Below are 21,752 nucleotides of genomic sequence, written 5' to 3'. Positions count from 1 at the left end.
ATATTGCATTTAACACTTTTTTGGTATCCAACCGTGGTTTATTTGAAATAACAAATGCTTTGTTATATTCATGAAAGCAGATAATCTCTACAGAACACAGACATGTGATCAAATACAGTACTAATACACAATGGTTCATAATGCAATTCTAGGTACATAGGTTTTTATGCTTTACAGCGAAGTGCAAGATGGGAACCGCTTCTAGCTGTCTGACAGAGACAGGAAAAACATAAAAAGCTGACATGCCAATTTTCTTGCTGTTCGGCCAAGAAAGGTCCTTCACTGTGCAGAATTTTCATGAAAGTGTTCCATTACATCAGAGGATGCATTTAGACAGTCGAAAGCGAATTCTGCTGTGAGCTGCATTGTGCAGGAGAATTGGCGCCCAGAGGTTCACTGTTGGGCAGCAAATGCAGTTGAACTGAGAAGGGTACAGGCTCACTTTTTGGCAACAGTGCATTTAGCACGGTTGAGGCGTTCCATCAGAAGATGATGATCAGCGGTGGTTGAACAGCGTGACAGAACAGTACTGATCTCTGATTCATTACGCCTCTCGATAGCAGCCTCTGCGGCACCTTCCATATCCCTGTGTGAGAGACGATATATTTCATTTACAATATTTATTGTGGTTCTTTGTCTTAATCAGGAACAGTAATGTTTACTAATGTTAAAAAAGGAAAAGTCTCTTATGTTTATCAAGGCTGCATTTACAGTGCCTTGCGAAATTATTCATACCCCTTCATTTTTTTCCACATTTTGTTATGTTGCTGCCTTATGTTAAACTACTTTAAATTACTTTTTCGCCCACATCAAGCTACACACTTATTAAAAATAAAAAACTGAAAAGATCCCATTGCATAAGTATTCATAACTTTTTCTGGGACACTCGAAATTTAGCTCAGGAGCATTCATACTGCTTCTAGATGTTACTACACTTCGAGTGGAGGTAAAAATCTGTGGCAAATTCATTTGAATGAGTATGATTTAGAAAGGCACACACCTCTCAGAAAAGGTCTAACAGCTGAAAATGCATATCAGAGCAAAAACCAAGTCCTGAGGTCAAGATAACTGCCTGTAGAGCTCAGTGACAGACTTGCGTTAAGGCAATGATCTAGGGAAGAGTTCAGAAAAAAAATCTGCTGCATTGAAGGTTCACAGAAGCATGTAGCCTCCATTATCCATAATGGAAGACGATTGGAACAACTAGGACTCTAGAAAATGTCTGCCAGCTCCCATCCAAGCTGACAGAGCTTGAGAGGTGAAAAGGTGAGGCAAAGAATGGCAGATAATTGCCAAATGCAGATGTGCAAAGCTTGTCACATCATACCCAAAAAGACTTGAGGCTGTAAAGGTGCTGAGTTAAGGGTATGAATACTTATGCAATGTACTTATTTCAGTGTTTTATTTTTAATAAATTAGTAAAACTTGCAAATCTGGTTTTTGCTTTATCATTATTATGGTGTATGGAGTGTAAATTGATGTGGGGAAAAACTAATTTAAAGCAGTTTAACATAATGCTGCAACAAAACGTGAAAAAAAATGAAGGGGTATGAATACTTTTGCAAGGCACTGTATATAATCGAAAATATAGTACAATAGTAATATTACAGTTTAAAATACCTTTTCTATTTTAATGAGTTTTAAAATGCATTTTCAAAGTTCAATTTTCAGCAGTTACTGCTGTGTCACATGTAGTTTTTGGAACAAGCTCTTACCCCACTGCAAGGTGAGCTTTGACCTTCTGCTCTGGTGTGACTTTAGACAAATATTTCTTGGCTTCATTTTTGTTATGGTGTTTAATGCACACCTCGATGAATGGCTGTAAGCAGAGAAAGAATTATAAATAGTATAATAATTCCCAACAATAATTCAGATCATCAGGACATTAGTTACCAGATATCCAATAGGAGACTTTTTGCTTTTGGCAAATTTCTCCAGCTCTTCCCAGTCCTCCTTCTCAGCCAGAGCCTTCAACTTCAGCCACCAGAACCTGATAATGAGAAACACCTTCACACATATTGTCATGACATTATCTATTCATTCATTTTCTGCACCGGAGCCCATACCAGCATCTCGGAAGACTAGACCATCTGGTCTAATCATACAGAAAACTACTGTAACTCAAATTTAATGTGACTTATCAATGTATTTATATTGTATTTAACAGTTTTTTTGAGATTTGTAAACACAACTTTTTGGGTTACATGCATTTAAAAAAAAAAAAAGAAATTACAAGTGATTACACTTGTGATTACCCAGGTTACACCCGGGACAGCAGATATTATTTCTTTGGGTAACACTTTTTAATAACTTTCATTAATAAATCATTAACAAGCATTATACAATGCTTAGCAGATCATTAGTTCATACAGTTGAAGTCAAAAGTTTACAAACATCTTGCAGAATCTACAAAAAAATATACAAATCTGGGACTCATATCCAACTATTACAGAAGGTTGAAATGCTCACTGATGCTTCAGAAGGAAACACAATGCATTAAGAGCTGGGGGTGAAAACTTTTTGAATTTGAAATTCAAGGTAAATTTAACTTATTTTGTCTTCTGGGAAACATGTAAGTATCTTCTGTAGCTTCTGAAGGGCAGTACTAAATGAAAAAAAAAATATGATATTTAGGCAAAATAAGAAAAATGTTCAAAAGTTTTCACCCCCAGCTCTGAATGCATCATATTTCCTTCTGGAGCATCAGTGAGCATTTGAACCTTCTGTAATAGTTGCATATGAGTCCCTCAGCTGTCCTCAGTGTGAAAAGATGGATCTCAAAATCATAGTTATTGTTGGAAAGGGTTCAAATACACAAACATGCTGAATAACCAAAGAATTTGTGCAAACTTTTGAACAGGGTCATTTTTAGCAACTATTGTTTTCTCTTGTGGACTATACATAAACTTCTTTTATGTGAAATATCTTATTCAGGTCAGTACTAAATAAAAAAAATGACATGCAATTTGTAGGATCCCACTTATTTTGGTAAAATAATTAACATTCTGCAAGGTGTCTGCAAACTGTTGACTTCACCTGTACATTCAATTCAAATATTCAAATAGCTAGAAGATAATGTGCTTGTTAATGTTTACTTATAAACTTATTAAACATTACCTAATGATTAACAGCTCATTATTTCCTGCAAGTTAAAATGCTTACAAATGGCATTAACTGCTAATTCTTATCATCTTGCACTTCTTAACAGATATTATACAATGATTAAAAGCTTTTGTTAATGCACAACACTTTTACTGCTACTGAGGTGTGATAAAGGTAAGGTTAGAGACAGTTTTGGTGTTATGGGTACGTTTAAAAGAGACCTATTATGCCCCTTTTTACAATATGTAATGTTAAGTGTCAGGTGTCCCCAGAATTTATTATATCAGTTTTGAAAACAAAACTACTCTCTTTCATCACTCAAGCTCAGAGGATTGTTGTGTTTCTGAATATAATTTAAATGTTGTATATATATAACAGTGCAATAGAAAGTGAAACTATAAATCATGTTTGTAAAACTATAAATAGAAGTCACACCTCTTATCAGGCACTCTGAAGTCTTTGTAAAGTTGTTCAGCGTGTTTGTGCAGTCCTACAGAAAGCAGCGTGGTCATAGTCTCATGAAGAGAGAATCCCACAAGTGTCTCTCCCTTCTCTTCCTCTAGCTTCCTCTGAAACCGTAGCAGACGCATTTCATCTTCTGTTGTCTGAGAGAGGAGAAAAACAAGAATTCCTTTTGATAATTCACAGATGTAATGTTCTGGCTACACAGACCGTGAACTCTGACCAAGGCTGCTTGTAACAAAAGAGTCTGAGGTCTTCACCTTGGCAGAAAATTCATTCTTGGCTTTGTAGTACTCATCCACAGCACTTTGTAAATCAGCAATCCGAGCTTCCAGCCTCTGCAATTACACAGACACATTACATTTATTTCGAGGCTACCAAAGCAACTAGCAATCATGTTATTAAAAATTACAGTATTAAGAAATAAAAGTGGAAGGCAAAGAAGACCCATTGGTGGAAATGGAGCCACCATAATTTGTTGTACCTTTATAGCACTTCTGTAATTCAAATCATGAAGTGGAAAGAAAATAAGGAACAAGGAATTGTAAGCCCCTACCTGCTCTTTATAACTGGCCTTTACGTAAAAATTGCCAAGTTCTTCATGATCATCATCTTGATTGAAAAGATCTTTCAATGTATCCTGCTCCTGATGCTTACAGAACTAAAACACACAAAATAAACCAAGACAATGTAAACATACAAAGTGGTATTTTTGTACACTGATAAAAATTATTTTGTGGTATACAGAAAAACAAATGTAATTTCTACATTAAATAATTTAGTTCAGGCAAGAAAAAAGGAGTAAATTCAATATTAGTACTCAATTTAAGCTTGTAGAATTTAAAATGTGAACTTATAAGTATATTTTACTTGGAATTGTTTATTATTTTTTACAAAGATTGTTCAAGTAAATATCAAAGTCATGATCCCGTTGTTCCCATCATGCACTTGGGCATAAATAATTAATAAGGTTTACAAGATGTATTTACACTGTTTGATGGTTGCTTTAGTTGTTAGGTTAAAGGCTGTATCAGCGATTTCTAGCCTAAAACATAAGTGTCAATTTCAGCTTACCTTTCTTCAGGATCCGCTCGCTGACTGCCCCATAAATTGTCTGTGAAAAAACCGCGTCTCTCTGGTCAGCCTAGGGTCCGAGATATGCCAAAAAAACAATCGGTACTACCAACCTTTCCACACAAAAACAAACAGTGTTCCAACCAATCAGCGTCAGGGATTTGGTGTTGTGGACGTTCGCTCCGCCTCCCTCACATCCCTGCACCAGTAGGAAAGTCCACAACACCAAACCCCTGACGCTGATTGGTTGGAACACTGTTTGGTTATCTGTGGTGTGTTGATAGCGCCGATTGTTTTTTTTGGCATATCTCGGACCCTAGGCTGACCAGAGAGACGCGGTTTTTTCACAGACAATTTATGGGGCAGGCAGCGAGCGGATCGTGATGAAAGGTAAGCTGAAATCGACACTTTATGTTTTAGGCTAGAAATCGCTGATACAACCTTTAAGTAACTTGCTGTTTTGTAACATCTAGAGTTAATTTTCTACTCAAAATGACCCATTCATACTCAAAAACTATTCACTGATTTTTACCATCATTGTATATCATGTGCCAAGTATTGAGATCTCTGTGTTCACTTGGTTAGTAACTAACAGTTAGTAACATTGAGTCAACATGCAAGCTTAAAAACAATGAGGAGGCGTTTACTTGCTTACATACATGTTTATAAGTGAACCACATGCTTTAATGGCATTTTTTTTCCAGCACTATGATGTTTGAGTAAAGTTTACAAACTGTGGCTGAGTGAATTGTACTTGAGGACTGCAGGGTAAACATAAAATAGTTTATATAAATATAAAAAATATATATTTACATATATATATAAAAAGTTCAATGTACTTATTTCCTTTGCCAATTTTACTTAACTTAGTTAAGTAGATTTGCAAAAACTCCTAAATTTACATAATGTTTTTTTTTCAGTGTATTATTTATATATTATAGTGTTTATTAATATTTTGCATCAGCTGTTATTTTTATAGTTTTAATTTTTGTTTTGGTCATTTTGTTATGTATGTCTTTTAAAACTATTAGCTTTAATTTTTCTTCATTTCATTTTAGTTTCCAAGGCTACATTTTCAAGTTTTATTTTAATTACGAAAAGGACTTTTTAAAATTTAGTTTTACTGTAGTTAACGATACCAACACTGAGGCTATGAAGCTGATGTGAATTGCTTTGATGATAAGTAGACAGTAATTTTTCTGTAAATAAAGCAATAGAATCATACCAAGTCAGAACAGATTTGATATACAGATATCAGCAGAGGAGTTTGGACCAATGAGACTGTCACATGTTCTTCATCATAAATAAGTTTATACCTGTTTGTAGAGGCTCAGAGCCACAGGTTGGTTCCTCAGCATCATGAAGAAGTCTCCTCTGTTCAGCTCATTCTTCAGGTACATGACCACTGTGTACACTAGCATACAAGAAAATCATCTCCAGTGAATTGGGATACTATTAAAGGTTATATTTGTGAGTTTCTAATGCTTTTGGCATTCAAATGCTCACTGATGTTCCAGAATGAAAAACGATGCATTAAGAGCCGGGGGGTGTAAACTTTTGAACAGAATGAAGATGTGTTCATTTTTCTTATTTTTCCTAAATATCATTTTTTTTCCATCTAGTACTGCCCTTCAGAAGCTACAGAAGATAGTTACATGTTTCCCAGAAGACAAAATAACCTGATCTTCAAATTCAAAAAGTTTTCACCCCCAGCTCTTAATGCACTGTTTTTCCTTTTGAGCATTTGAACTTTTCTGTAATAGTTCCTCAGTTGTCCTCAATGTGAAAGGATGGATCTCAAAATCATACAGTCATTGTTGGAAAGGGTTCAAATACAAAAAAATGCTGAAAAACCCAAGAATTTGTGGGACTTGAAGCATTTTTCTGAAGAAAAGTGGGCAGTTTAACTGTTCATGAGGGACAAGGGACTCATGAACAACTATCAATAAACTTAAAAACAGCTGTGGATCATTCAGGTAACAACACAGTATTAAGAATCAAGTGTATGTAAACTTTTGGTCATTTTTACAAATTTAACTATTATTTTCTTTTGTGGACTATATGTAAACATCTTTTGTGTGAAATAACTTATTCAGGTCAATACTAAATAAATAATAACATGCATTGTGTACGATCCCTCCTATTTTGATAAAATAATTAACATTTTGCAGATTCTGCAAGGTGTATGTAAACTTTTGACCTCAACTGTATGTTAAAATTGGTTGTACCGAGGTCTGTGTCTCCACTCTCAATGGCTTTGCTTAAAGCCAGAGGGCTTTTCTTCATTTTTAACAGCAGTGGGACCTGCTCACCAGAACGAGGCTCAAACTCCAACAACTGAAAGACAGAGACCAACACAAACTGACTGATGATCCATAATATCAGTGGCCCCTGGTCTTTATTGGAACATAGTCTGTGTGCGACTGTGCGTGTACCTTAATGGCGAGCTCTGTGCGTCCACTCTCATATGCTTTAGTGGCGATTTCAGAGTAGGAGATTCCAGCAGCATCAGCAAGCTTAAAGCTTACAGTTTTAGCTATGACTTCATCTGATTCCTCTTTCTGCTGGACCTACAAAAACACACAAAAAGGAAACAATTTTTATAGGGGTTTACTGATGGGCACTCTGCTCATAAGCTGTTATGCTACATCCGAACCTCTCAGACTGAATGAAGCATCATACATCTTCACAAGGTTTAGCAAATGCAATGGAACTTGCAAATGTGCTCTGATTCTGTGGTTGCATAAATGGAATAATGAATGGGAAAATTCTATTTTTAGAAAAAATGGGGACTTCAAAAAGAGACACTAAAGCACTTTAAAAGTATTATAAAATAGTCCATACGACCGTTCAAAACTTTGGGGTCTGTAAGATTTTTTAATGTGTATTATTTTTGATGTGTAGTTTGCCAAAGCTGCATTTTGAATATAATAAAACAGAACAGTACTGATCTGCAATATGTATCTTTTGTAAAATGTAAAAGACTCTACTGTCAATTTTAATAAGTGTAATGCATATTTGCTAAATAAAAGTTTTTATTTCTTTAAAAAATAAAATAAAAGCATTGAAGAGTATGTATACAAAATATTGGAATTATTTAATTTTTTTTTTTAAAAATCACATTTGACAGTTTTTTTTATAATTGTAAACATCACAACTGTTTTTTGAAATGTTATACAACATTCATATTTCAGATTTTTTTCCCCTCATATGTATAGTAAATAAGCACATACACATACCTTGTAGCAGGCCCAGTGTTTGAGTACTCGGCTCACTCCCTGATATTCTGGAGTCTTTAAATAGCGGCAAACCTCGATAGCCAGTGGATACAGTTTACGATACACCAGTCTGAAACAGAGAAAGAGCCCTAGATTAAGATGAATAATCTCCTTTGTCGCATTTACTTTAAAACTTCAAAGGTGAAGCAATCATAAAACAATTCTCTTTCATGCAAACAGACAATTGTTCTGCACAAAATTAGATCCTTTTATGGTCTCACCTGTCGATGAGCACCTGTACGGTCATCTGTTTGAACTGAGTGTGGGTAAGTGGAATGCCAACGGTGTAGTCTCGGACTGCATTCAACACCCGCAGGTCTCTGCACATAATGACAAACTGCTCTGGGGGGAAATTACTCAAAAAGCACTTCCCAAATGAGGCTGCCTGCACAGAGAACAATCAAGTGAGAAGGTATAAACACATGGTTATTATCATTCCTTATGTAAATGAAATGTTTCTCTACTCGCAGCATTCAGACTGTTGTGGCTCACCCTCAGGAGTGTTTTCTGTGTCTCTGGTTCATGTTCATGTCCGGCGGCCTCCACACACTGCTTTACTGCCTCGGTCAGCAGACTCTGTTCTTTAATCTCTCTCAGATACTCATCTGCCTTCTGACTCTCTTTCTGCAAATATTTCCACACACAAAAGCCATTAGACATATACCTGCCATAATTAGCACTTAAGAGGATAGTTCACCTAAAAATGTAAAAAAATAAATAAAAAATACTATGGAAATCAATGGCCACCAGTAAGTGTTTGGTTAACCACATTCTTTAAAATGTCTTCTTTTGTGTTCAACAGAAGTAACAAACTCAAAGGTTTGGAACAACTTGAGGGTGAGTAAATGATGACAGAATTTTTATTTTTGGGTGAACTACCCCTTTAACATTTTTTTCTGCTGGCAACAATTTAACATTTTAGCCATATATTTCTTAATTGTCCTAATATTTTTAATTACCATTACGATAACCTTGAGTCAAATTAACAACAAATACTTTTTCCAACAACTTTAATAGCTGTAACTGTAAAATCTATTAAGTCATGATTATGTTCTACATTTTTCACATTTAAAGGGTCACTCCACCCCAAAATGAAAATTTTGTCAACAATTACCCCCATGTCGTTCCAAACCCGTAAAAGCTTTGTTTGTCTTCGGAACACAATTTAAGATATTTTGGATGAAAACCGGGAGCTTTTTGACTGTCCCATTGACTGCCAAGTAAATAGCCCAAAAAAGTATACGTTTTGTATGCAAAGAAAACAAAAATAACGACATTATTCAACAATTCATCTCCTCTACGTCACCAATAGCGCCATTTTGGGGAGTATCCCCCGGACGCAAACAGCATACGGTGTTCTTTGTCAGCTGCAACACACGGATATGTTTTCTAGGTTTCTTAAGCTTTGATTCAAAGGAAAACAGCATATCCGCATGACACAGCTGACAGAGAGCAGGGAATACTCTCTAAAATAGCTCTACGGTGACGCGGAGGAGACGAATTGTTGAATAAAGTCATTATTTTTGTTTTCTTTGCGTACAAAAAGTATTCTCACAGCTTTGTAAAATTATGGTTGAACCGCTGATGGCAGATGGACTATTTTGACGATGTCTTTCATACTTTTCTGGGCCTTGACAGTGCTATTTACTTGGCATTCAATGGGACAGTCAAAAAGCTGATGGTTTTCATCCAAAATATCTTAAATTGTGTTCCAAAGATGAACAAACCTTTTACAGGTTTGGAACGACATGGGGGTAAGTGATTAATGCCAAAATTTTCATTTTGGGGTGGAGTAACCCATTAAGACACCATATCCAAGTTTTAATAATGTGTATCTGACACAGTAAATATGTTTTACCTCATATTCTTTATGTGCCTCCAGGAGTAATGCCCCAGGAGCCATTGAGGCAATTTTAAAAATCTCCTCACACGCACCTGTACAGCATCATGGGAAAATAAAATCATATTTGTTAGCTACAGGGACCATAAAACCTGGCTGCATTCTATTTATATTGTAGTTCACCCAAAAATGAAAATTACTCCATGATTTACTTATCCTCAAGCCATCCTAGGTGTATATGACTTTCTTCTTTCAGACTAATACAATTGGAGTTATATTAAAAATGTCTTGGCTTTTCCAAGCTTTATAATGGGAGTGAATGGTTTTCTTAAGATTTTGAAGCCTAAAAAAGTGCATCCATCCATCATCAAAAGTGTTCCACTCGGCTCTCAGGGGTTCATAAAGGCCTTCTGAAGCAAAGCAATGCATTTGTGTAAGAAAATTAAATATATTTATTACTTAATCAACCATAATCTCCAGCGTCCGCTAACTGTCATACAAGCATTTGTGAGAGAATGACGTTTCAGTGGATGATGTAGGACGTATTTGTAGCGTAAGCTCCGGTGAGTCTCACAAGAACCAAGTTGTTTACAGCAAAGGAAATCCTTTGACATTTTTCTTTACAAATCTTTGTTTTGTACTTCTAAATCATGACCAGCGTTTTATTTTCCTCTCTCCACACTTCTCACAAGAGCTTACGCTACTTCTACGTCCTAGGTTACCTGCTGGAACACTATATGACAGCTAGTGGAAGATTTAAGTTTTGTAAAGTTTTAAATATGGATATTTTTCTTACACAAAGGCATCAATTTCTTTTCAGAAGGCCTTTATTAAGCCCCTGGAGCTGTGTGGAGCACTTTTATGATGGATGGATGCACTTTATTGGACTTCTTGGATTCTCAACAGCCACTTAATGCCTTTATAAAGCTTGGAAGAGCCAGGACATTTTTAATATAACTCTAAATGTATTTGTCTGAAAGAAGAAAGTCATATATATCTCGGATGGCTTAAGGGTGAGTAATACACGGGGTTATTTTTTATTTTTGGGTGAACTATCCCTTTAAATCAAACATAACACTAAAGACCTTTATTATGTTACAAAAGATTTCTTTTTCAAATAAACGCTGTTCTTCTGAACTTTCTGTTCAACAAAGATGCTGAAAAACTGCATCACAGTTTTCACAAAAATATTGAGCAGCACTACTTTCAACATTGATAATAATAAGAAATATTTCTTGAGTACCAAATTAGGATATTAGAATGATTGGTGAAGGATCGTGTGGCATTGCCATCACAGGAATAAATTAAAGATTAAAGAATTAAAGATTAAAAACAATCTTACCAACCCGCTTTTGAACGGTAGGGCATAATTTCCTCTATATGTGACTCTGGACCACAAAACCAGTCATAAGGGTAAATTTGGGTTTGCAAAAGGTTAAGGGTTAGGATAGAACAATATTTGGCAGAGATATAACTCTTTGAATATCTAAAATCTGAGGGTGCAAAAAATCTAAATATTGAGAAAATCACCTTTAAAGTTGTCCAAATGAAATTCTTAGCAATTCATATTACTAATCAGAAAGTTAAGTTTTGATATATTTGTGACCCTGGACCACAAAACCAGTCTTAAGTCGCTGGGGTATATTTGTAGCAATAGCCAAAAATACATTGCATGGGTCAAAATTTTTGATTTTTTTTTTATGCCAAAAATCATTAAGAAATTAAGTAAAGTTCATGTTCCATGAAGATTTTTTGTAAAATTCCAACTGTAAACATATCAAAATGTAATTTTTGATTTGTAATATGCATTGTTAAGAACCTAATTTGGACAACTTTAAAGGTGATTTTCTCAGTCTTTTTGATTTTTTTGCATCCTCAGATTTCTGATTTCAAATAGATGTATCTCAGCCAAATATTGTCCTATCCTAACAAACCATACATCAATATAAAGCTTATTTATTGAGCTTTCATATGATGTATAAATCTCAGTTTTGTCAAATTTAACCTTATGACTGGTTTTGTGGTCCAGGGTCACATTTATGGTAAGAAAATTCACAATATCTCTTCTTGGAACATGATCTTTACTTAATATCCTAATGATTTTTGGCATAAAAGAAAATTTGATAAATAAAGTGCTACTTATGAGTGGTTTTGTGGTCCAGAGTCACATATTTATTTTCTAACCTGGAACCTCTTGCAGAAGCTCATGGTGTGTTCCACTGATGATCCGAACCCCATCCAGTTCGGGCACCAGAACTGAGTCATCGTCCAGGTGGTACTGAATTGTTTCTTTGCACTCTCCCACCACTATGAGCAGCCCATCCCACATTACCACTGCCGATGGCTGCTGACTTTTGGGCCTGCGACACCTGCAAGAAAAAAAAAATACAAACTTGTCCTTAAAAGTAAATGTGACTGAAAACACAACAAACACCAAATATACATAAATCATGCAAAGTGTAAAATGGTGTCATACCAGGCCATCTGTTTAGGGGGAGTTTTGACTTTGGTGTCCACCTCACTAAGTTTCTCCTGCACAAGAAAACATTCACATGATGCTGCTTCACTGCGCAAAAATATTAAGGCTTTAGTTAAGGCTTAAGACAGAGTAATTAATTACCTAATTAACAAATTAATTCAAGTGGAGAGATTAATAAACTGATGGAAAACAATCGCTTAGACCATTGGCCACGAGTTTCTACAATTGTGACCAGAATAAACAGTTTAATAAAATACAAAGTGATATTGCTGGGTTTCACCTACTTTTAGGTTTGACGTGCCCATCCACACATGGCCAGAGTCAGTGAGGAGTGCCAGATACTTATAACTGAATGAGACACACATGTGAACTATACTTGTTGCTTGTGGAGAGAGACCTGGTGGAGTCTGATACACACACACACACACACACACACACACACACACACACACACACACACACACACACACACACACACACACACACACACACACACACACACACACACACATTATTTAGCATGTGGTTTCTTATTCACATTGTCTGTTTATGCACTTTTTTGATTGCTTGGTCTGTTACATGTGTGTCATCAATCTGAGTTTCCAAATACAGTTGAGGTCAAAAGTTTACACCTCCCTTTCAGAATCTGCAAAATGTTAATTATTTTACTAAAATAAGAGAAATCATACTAAATGCATGATATTGTTTTAGTACTAACCTGAATAAGATATTTAACATAAAAGATGTTTCCACAAGAGAAAATAATAGTTGAATTTATAAAAATTGCCCTGTTCAAAAGTTTACATACCCTTGATTCTTAATACTGTGTTATTACCTGAATGATCCACATCTGTGTTTTTTTGTTTTTTGTTTAGTGATAGTTGTTCATGAGTCCCTTGTTTGTCCTGAACTGTTCAACTGCCTGCTGTTCTTCAGAAAAATCCTTCAGGTCCCACATATTCTTTGGTTTTCCAGCATTTTTGTGTATTTGAACCCTTTCCAACAATGACTGCATGATTTTGAGATCCATCTTTTCACACTGAGGACAACTAAGGGACTCATATGCAACTATAACAGAAGATTCAAATGCTCACTGACCATTCAGAAGGAAAAACAATGCATTAAGAGCCAGAGGGTGAAAGCTTTCAAACAGAATGGAGATTTTTCTTATTTTGCCTAAATATCATATTTTGTTATTTAGTACTGCCCTTCAGTACGGTGGCTGGGAGAGCTCAACGCGCTGCAACTTAAGAAAACATCTTCATCAGTTTGACAACACAGGCGCTGCAAATCCTCGCAATGAAACACAAATACGGAAACGCGCTGCAAACTCAGAAACACGCTGCAAACACATGAACGCGCTGCAAACACACAAAAGAGCTGCAAACACAGGAACGCGCTGCAAATAGCACAGACCACAACGGAAATGTTTCAGGGGGACCTCAAAAAGTGACGAACCCATCTGGGACCTGATTATTAGAGCAGAGGTACTATCGGTGAACTAAAAGGTGATAAAAGTGAACTATCACCTTTTAGTTCACCGACAACACCTCTGCTCTGACCAACAGCCACTGAACAAATAATCAGGTCCCGGATGGGTTCGTCATTTTTTGAGGTCCCCCGAAACATTTCCGTTGTGGTCCGTGCTATTTGCAGCGCATTCTTGTGTTTGCAGCGCTTTTGTGTGTTTGCAGCGCGTTCCTGTGTTTGCAGCACATTTCCGTTGCGAGGATGTGCAGCGCCTGTGTTGTCAAACTGATGAAGATGTTTTCTTAATTTGTTGTCGTTTTTTTCTGTTTGCATGTGTTTTCCTAAGTTGCAGCGTGCTGAGCTCTCTCGGCCACCGTACTTCAGAGGCTATAAAAGATACAAGTTTCCCAGAAAACTAAATAAGTTAAATTGACTCTGATTTTCAAATAAAAAAAATAAAAATAAACAGCATTAAGAATCAAGGGGATGTAAAGTTTTGAAAGGGGTCATTTCTATAAATTCAACTATTATTTTCTCTTGTGGACTATATGTAAACATCTTTTATGTGAAATATCTTATTCAGGTCAGTACTACTAAATAAACAATAACATGCATTTTGTATGATCCCTCTTATTTTGCTAAAATAATTAACAATTTGCAGATACTGCAAGGGGGATGTAAACTTTTGACCTCAACTGTATATATCATTATTTGGATTTGGGGCGATTATCAGGTAATAAAACACTGACAATATCAGTGCAGTTTTAGTCTGTGTGAGAGGTCTTTACCACAGGTGTGCAAGCTGTATTGTCTAAGACGAACAGATGAGATCCACTTGCAACCAGCACTTTACTTTGCCTGTCCTGATTCAGGACTGCCCAGCATGTGGGCGCCCCCTGCAGACCTAAAATAAAAAATAAACATTTAGGGTTAGAAACCTCAACCCTACAGTTTCACAATACTATGGAATTATGTATTCTTATATCACCACAAAAACTGCATATCTTACCTGGGACCTCAGGTAACCGCCTCAGTTTTATGTCATCAATGTTTGTGGCCAAAGTGAATCTCAAGGCACCCGTCAATATGGCAACACCTGTCCCATACGGCGAATGGAAAATCTTGGTTTCCAGCACCTGGCTCTGAGAAACTTCCTGTGAGAGAATCAATGCTACAGCTCAGCAATAAATTAATACTGTTTTAAAAAAAACAATGCTTTGAAAGTATAGAATCACGGATGCATCCTATTACAACTGTGTGGATTCTCACATTTCCCATGCTGAAGTGTCTCTTGAAGCCACCCAAGAGATCGTAGACAAGCACAGTACCATCCTCCTGAATACACAGTAGGTCATCAGACACGGTCCAACCTAATTGCTTCACCACTCCACTTTTCCACTGAAACAAAGAGAAAGGTCAGAATACGGCAGTTTTGTTCATAGAAGTATTTGAAAAGAACAGTATACTTTAATAATAGTTAATTCTAGAGATGCGTGATTTGGGGGGAAATCTAATCGTTAAACAATTGAAAACCCTATATCAGAAGTTTAAACTAATATGGCATTAAAACGCATGATTTCACCGCGATAGACATGATAAATAAAACCAAACATGCTTTTTAGCAGAATAGGTCATTTGCATTTAAAAAGACATGCACGAAAAAAACAACGTGTTTCTGCTTCCACTCAAAATGGGCATGTTCAACATGATATAAATCATGTGATTAATAAATGATTTGTGGAGTGTTTTGAGCTGAAACTACACAGACACATTCTGGGGACACCTGAGACTTCTCGTAAAAAGCGGTATAATAGGTCTCCTTTAAATGTTAAACAATCTAACTTTTTATTTTGATGAAAAACAGTATTAAGCCCATAGAGGGATTTCCAAATGCATGATATAGGCAACTCAAATTCTATGCAACAGATGCACAGATGAGTTTGTTTGGAAAAGCATTTACTGTGAACTGAACTGCACTGCAAACACGAGTGACAAACGTATAAGAACACAGCGCCATGCATATTGATTCAATTAAACAGATTAAACAGTCTTTGCGATCTGATAATCGCACTAAGCCATTTTGCGATTTCAGTTTTATTTTGAGCCCTGCTGTGCAGCTGTGTGTTCTTACTGGGAAACTGGCCAGAGGCACTCCTGAGGAAGAGTAGATCTCTAACTGAGGTCTGGCACTGGGAGAGCGTCGGTTATGTCCCCTTAGGAGAGCTGATAGAGAAAGAAGTGTCAGTGTTTTTGAACTGCACAAAATTGTACTGAGATACAATCTTGAGCAAACAATATTCTGCTGGGCTGATGTCACCCAAAACTCACCGATGGGACCCCCATATGGAGCTGCAGCAACCAGACACTCTCTCAGACCATCTTTCAGGTTCCAGCCCATCTCATACAATTCAATCTTTCTGTTTCAGGAAAATAAGGGAGAGGGGAAAAAAAGTTAAAAATTAAAAGCATAGTAGTACACAGTACGACTGCTCTGCTGTACAACATACCATAAAACACCCATGCTTTCTGGGAAACCATTATGAATTCTGTTTTGTCCTTTATAGAGGACATTTGTTTTGAGTGAATTTCTCATATCTTACGTGTCACAGTTTTAAGCTTAAATGTACTTTAAAGTGGACATCCTAGGGTTTTCAGAGATATGCTTAGAGTATGGCAATGACAACATTCTTGGTTTTTAAAATTGACTGACATGACATGACAAATAAAATATGGAACAGAAGGTATATTATTTTTTTTCAGGGACGATGCCACTTATTACACGTCAAGCAGAACGATAACCAATATTTTGAACCGATATATATGTCTGGTGTAAAAATGAAAATTAATGTCAAAATTAAGAATAACAAGGGCTTGACAAAGACTTTATTTAAATGGTTTTAAATTATAACAATATTCAATTTCCTATTAAACAAGTTAATACTCTCATTATTGAAATAATTGTATTATATTACAAGTTACACTCAAAATATGTTTTCTCAACTTCTTCTCAAACTGCTTTATTCATACAAATTGTATAAATCAGTAAGTAAATAAAATTTTAATGTTTTTTTTAATTCTCTTCTGCTCACCAAGACTGCAGTTATTTCATTCAAAATAAACAGTGATATTGTGAAATATTCTTACTATTTAAAATAATTGGTTTCTGTTTTAATATATTTTAAAATTTAATTTTATTCCTGTAATTTCAAAGCTAAATTTTCAGCATCATTACTCCATATCTTCAGTGTCACATGATCCTTTTTAGCTGTTTTGCTGTTTAGTCATTTTTTTTTAAATATTACTATAATCAATATTTAAAACAGCTGAGTAATTTTTTTTAAGATTCTTTGATGAATAGAAAGATCCAAGGGTTTCGTTTAGCTTAAATTGATCAAAAGTGATAATAAAGACATTTATAATGTTACAAAAGATTTCTATTTCAGAAATATTTCATTCTTCATAAATGCTGTTCTTCTGAACTTTTTATTCATCAAAGAACCCTGAAAAAATTCTACTCAGCTGTTTTCAACATAATAATAATAATAATAATAATAATAATAAATGTTTTTTGAGCAGCAAATAAGAATATTAGAATGATTTCTGAAAGATCATGTGATTGGAGTATTGACGGTACAAACTCAGCTTTGAAATCACAGGAATGAATTACAATTGTAAAATATATTCAAATAGAAAACAGTCATTTTAAATAGTAAAAATATTTCAAAGTTTTACTGTTTTTGCTGTTCTTTGGATCAAATTACTGAAGGCTTGGTGAGAAGAGACTTTTTTAAAAACATGAAAAATCTGACAAGTAGTGTATTTATGTTAGATATTTTATAAAACAGTTGAAAACACATGCTTGAGCTGTGGTTCATGTATGTTTAAAGAAAGTTAAGATTTCTGTGCCAAAGTGCTAAAAAAAGATCTATGACACTGCAGATTCATACTTGTATACATACATGAACTAATCATAGATTAAAACCATAACTGAAAATATTTTTTCAAACATTTTTTGTATCTGTGTGCAGATAATTTGCACAAAGGAAGCTAGAAGCATCATTTTATGCAGTGTGCCGTCTCCATTTTCCTGTCTTGATGCTAATATGATTATAGTTCACATAAAGCAACCTACGGTATTTGTTAAGAGCTGTAGCTTAAACACATTTAGTTGTAAGAAACATGACTCTACTAATAACTAATTCGACTGTTTAGAGTTACAATTAAATCCATACTACTTCCATAAATGAAAGAAACAGGCATTTGTGCTGTTGTAAACTGATTCACTGCCACTCATGACAGCTGTCACATGACACAGCGACTCTTCAAAACAAACACCCAGTTTAAAACCTACACTTTCTCTGTGCCTAAACGAGTGCAAATGAGCAGTACGATGATTTCATACTAACATATACTCTCTGCACATTTAATAAACAGAATGATTTAGCTGTTCTGTTATTTAACTTACCTGTAAAAAGCTTCGCCCAGAGGGTTCCAGTTCGCTGTGACAAACGCCATGTCCCCTTCTCCTTGTGAAACGATGGGAAGTGTATAAGTAAGTTTATAATAAATATCCCAGTTAGCGCTGCATTATGATTAATAATTTTAATGTGCTGTTTATTTCATTCTTCCTCGCCCATCTCTTCCTATAATCTTCTTCTGCCTCTGATAGCGTTGATAAGAGACGAGCGTTTGTGTTTGGCGCCAGCTAGTGTTTTGGCAGTAGTACTAAAGTTCAATGGAACTCGATAATGTTTTGGTTAAGCACGATAATATTAATTTAAATGTTTTATTTTTCTATTAAGTGACTATGTATAGTTATTTATGTGCACATCATTGTCCTGAAGCACGTAGTACGTAGATTTAGGTGTCACGTGGCATCTGTTACTTTTCTCAGCGCTGGAAAAAAAGTCGATTGAGGTTACAAGGATAAGGCGTTGATTTGTAGGCCAGTTACCAATGATTACAAAGTTCTTGAAGTCCCACGCACCCCCGAAGGAGGATAACTTTTTCTCCAACAGCAATTTTTCACTCAATAAATACTGAAGTACCACATGGTGTCGCTGCTGTCCCACAAGTCACGTCTATCCACAGCTGCAACGCACCTGATATGGACACCTGTTGTGTCGTTTCATCCAGGAATGGACAGAAGAATGGCGCAGGTGTGTTGGCGTTTAGAAGGAAGGCTGTCACATACATAGGAACATTTGGAATCAGCCTGAGCCTGGGCTTAGCTGTTGTCCTCTTGTCTTTGTATTGTCTGGATCTCTTTGAAATGCAACCTCATTCAGCTAGAATGCAGCAGGCTGTAATCATTAGGACTTTTTGTGGTGGGAGATAACATGCTGTTGTTGAGCGTCTCAAAATCGCATCATTGTTAATATTACAAAAGCAGTCCTGCTATAATTATACTCTTGTCTTGTGGGGTTGGGGGTTGGCTATTTCCCTGTCAATCAAAAGAGAAGACTGGGAGTCCTCTTTTTATCAAAGCGCACAAAACATAGATAATTAGCTGAAGGATAAAACGTTTTATTAACAATAATACATGTAAGTCTAATTTATATAATGTAGAATTTCATTAATGGATGTTTATTTTCTGCTGTCAATTTTTGAATTTTATTTAGTAGGCATAGCCTACCTTGTTGTTAATTCTAAGATGCAATTATGTGTGGGAAACAAAAAACAATCAAAAATCTGTGTGAGTCATTTTTTAAAATTAGCCACATTACAAAAGTGGTAATAATGGAAGAAGACATGACAAAAGAAGATTTTTGAGAGGGGGAGGGGTGGGTTTGGTTAGGAAAAATGATTTATTTTCACTCTAGCTAGAGACAACAGTATGAATTGCATGGTTATTGCAGGCTACTACTGAATATGTTGTTCTGCCAATTTATGCTTTCTAAACCACGGAAAAAATCTGTGGAAGCTGCTAAATCGTACAGAGAAGGACTTAGTAGCCTAAGTAGGAAAGAGGCAATATTTTGACAAACTAAAGTTAATAGGTGGTAAAGATAAACAATATTAATTTAAGATATTAGCAAATATTTCACATACCTGACTGGAAACAATATTCTTGTCCTGGAAAGCCTGGTTCAGTTTGGCCAATCACAAATGCCTTTTGTTTCTTGAACAGTTTTTTGCACCCTTCTCCTTGATTTGTTATAACTTTTGGCAGTCTATACTCCAAATGTTTTTCCTGGTCCTATCAATTGGTACAGGCCAAAACATGACATTAATTGACCATTTTCAGCAGAATTAAACATGCAATTTTCATTCGGTTTAGTGGCATTGTTTGCTGCCAATATGGCCGATTGATGACGCATCGTGAAAACCCTTTATATATCTCTTCAAAAGCTTGGGGTCAGTAAGATTAGTTTTTTTTTTCCTATTTATTTATTTAAAAGCAAGGATGCATGAAAATGGTAAAAAAAAATTGAATAATAAATCAAGCACATTTCTAATAAATTAAAATAAATGCAGTTATTTTGAGCTTTCTGTTCATCAAATAGTCCTGAAAAAACAGCATGGTTTCCACAAAACACAAACAAATGTTTTGTAATGTTTTAATGTTGCTTGAACAAATAAGCATATTAGGAAGATGTCTGAAGGATCCTGTGACACTAAAGACTGGAGTAATGGCTGCTGAGAATTCAGCAGAAATAAACAAAACTTTAAAATATGTTAAAATAGAAAAGTACTATTTTAAACTGAAAATAATATTTCACAATATTACTGTTTTACTGTATGTTTAGTCAATTAAATGCAGCCTGGGTGCAAGAGATTGTTTTGGCTAAACTTGGCTTACACTTTTAAAAAATAAAGGTTCTTTATTGGCATTGATGGTTCCATGAAGAACCTTGAACATCTATGGAACTTTTCAAATGCAGAAAAGGTTCTTTATAGCTGAAAAAGTCTCTTTAGATTTTTAAAATGTTCTTCAAAATTCTTTTAAGAACTGTTCACTGAAAGGTTCTATGGCATCACTGCAAAAACAGCCCTTGGAGCCTTTATTTTTAAGAGTGTAAGTGATATTTCAACTGACTTCCTTCTAATTCACCTTGAATCCTATAAACATCATTGCAAGCAAACATTCCAGTATTGGTTCAATCTGGAGAAGTTGAACCATCAGTGCATCTGAACAGTGTTTACGGTGTGAGTTGAGCACATAGGGAGGCTGCCAGGGCTTGTGACTCGCTCCAGTACTGGTGCAGTAGATGTTTCTTTGGCCAGTGATTTAGAGAGCGTGGCAGCTTTGGGGTTGTCTGAGGTGGCTGCCATCTTTGTGATCAGGCTGTTGAAGAGGAAAAAACAGACCATCCATCAGTGCCCACACAGCGGCCATTGTCAGGCACACACTTACAGCCAGAAAAGAGAGAGACTTAAAGCTTGTGCAAAAGTGCCTACTTTTCAAATGTCAACTGACATGGGCCTTTCTTCTGCTGGAGTGGGTCTTTCTTTAAAAATAACCCTAATCTTCCTTTATAGTACAAAGCTTTTCCTTCAATGTCCAAGGGACAAACTTGAAAGGAAAATTCCAGGTTCGGTATAGTAAAGCTCAGTCGGTAGCATTTGTGGAATAATGCTGATTACCTTCCAGTATAAAATTAACTTCAGTTATTTTTTATTTTTATTATTTATATTTTTTATTATTTTTTAAAGGGATAATTAACCCAAATGCATTCATTTGTGGTACTCTCGATAATGGTGCCTAGGGTGATGAAGAGGAGGAGAATTATTGAATGAAGGCGTTATTTTTGTTTTCTTTTCGCACAGAAAGTATTCTGGTCACATGTCACATGGACTATTTTAACAATGTCCTTACTTTTTTTTTGCTTTGACCATGTTAGGACCCTTGCTGTCTATCGAGTGTCAGAGAGCTCTTGGATTTCATCAAAAATATCTTCTTTTGTCTTACGAAGATGAACAAAAGTCTTATGGGTTTGGAATGACATGAGGGTGAGTAATTAATGACAGATTTTTCATTTTTGGGTGAACTATCCCTTTAAAGCAAAATTCTGGGTTACAGTGAATAAGGCCAGATGTAAACTTT

At 35.6% G+C, this 21,752-nt stretch overlaps 1 protein-coding gene across 1 annotated transcript; it reads right to left on the bottom strand.

Annotated features, from left to right (window-relative positions):
- Positions 1-13: 13 nt before the first annotated feature.
- Positions 14-18,360, bottom strand: vps16 (VPS16 core subunit of CORVET and HOPS complexes). Its single transcript, XM_073851628.1, has 22 exons — positions 18,171-18,360; positions 16,034-16,122; positions 15,837-15,928; positions 14,975-15,103; positions 14,715-14,859; positions 14,494-14,609; positions 12,520-12,642; positions 12,233-12,288; positions 11,941-12,125; positions 9,775-9,851; positions 8,409-8,540; positions 8,138-8,301; positions 7,878-7,986; positions 7,074-7,208; positions 6,867-6,975; positions 5,955-6,052; positions 4,121-4,225; positions 3,825-3,902; positions 3,538-3,707; positions 1,894-1,990; positions 1,716-1,819; positions 14-586 (listed from the first exon to the last, which is right to left on the bottom strand). The coding sequence occupies exons 1-22, from the start codon at positions 18,218-18,220 to the stop codon at positions 439-441; spliced, it is 2,511 nt and encodes an 836-aa protein (XP_073707729.1). The 5' UTR covers positions 18,221-18,360; the 3' UTR covers positions 14-438.
- Between the last annotated feature and the right edge of the window lie 3,392 nt (positions 18,361-21,752).

The sequence above is a fragment of the Garra rufa genome, chromosome 12 (assembly GCF_049309525.1).
Source record: "Garra rufa chromosome 12, GarRuf1.0, whole genome shotgun sequence".
NCBI lineage: Eukaryota > Metazoa > Chordata > Actinopteri > Cypriniformes > Cyprinidae > Garra > Garra rufa.
Note: the sequence above shows the minus strand (reverse complement) of the source record. Positions and strands in the feature narration are given on the sequence as shown.

Bases quoted from the DNA above. Each gene is read 5' to 3' on its own strand.
- vps16 (XM_073851628.1), bottom strand. From the start codon at position 18,220: ATGGCGTTTGTCACAGCGAACTGGAACCCTCTGGGCGAAGCTTTTTAC. The intron at 12,126-12,232 runs GTATGACACCAT...TTTTTCTTGCAG, and splicing joins CCCCCTAAACAGATGGCCTG to GTGTCGCAGGCCCAAAAGTC. The intron at 9,852-11,940 runs GTTAGAAAATAA...GATGCTGTACAG, and splicing joins GCTTCTGCAAGAGGTTCCAG to GTGCGTGTGAGGAGATTTTT.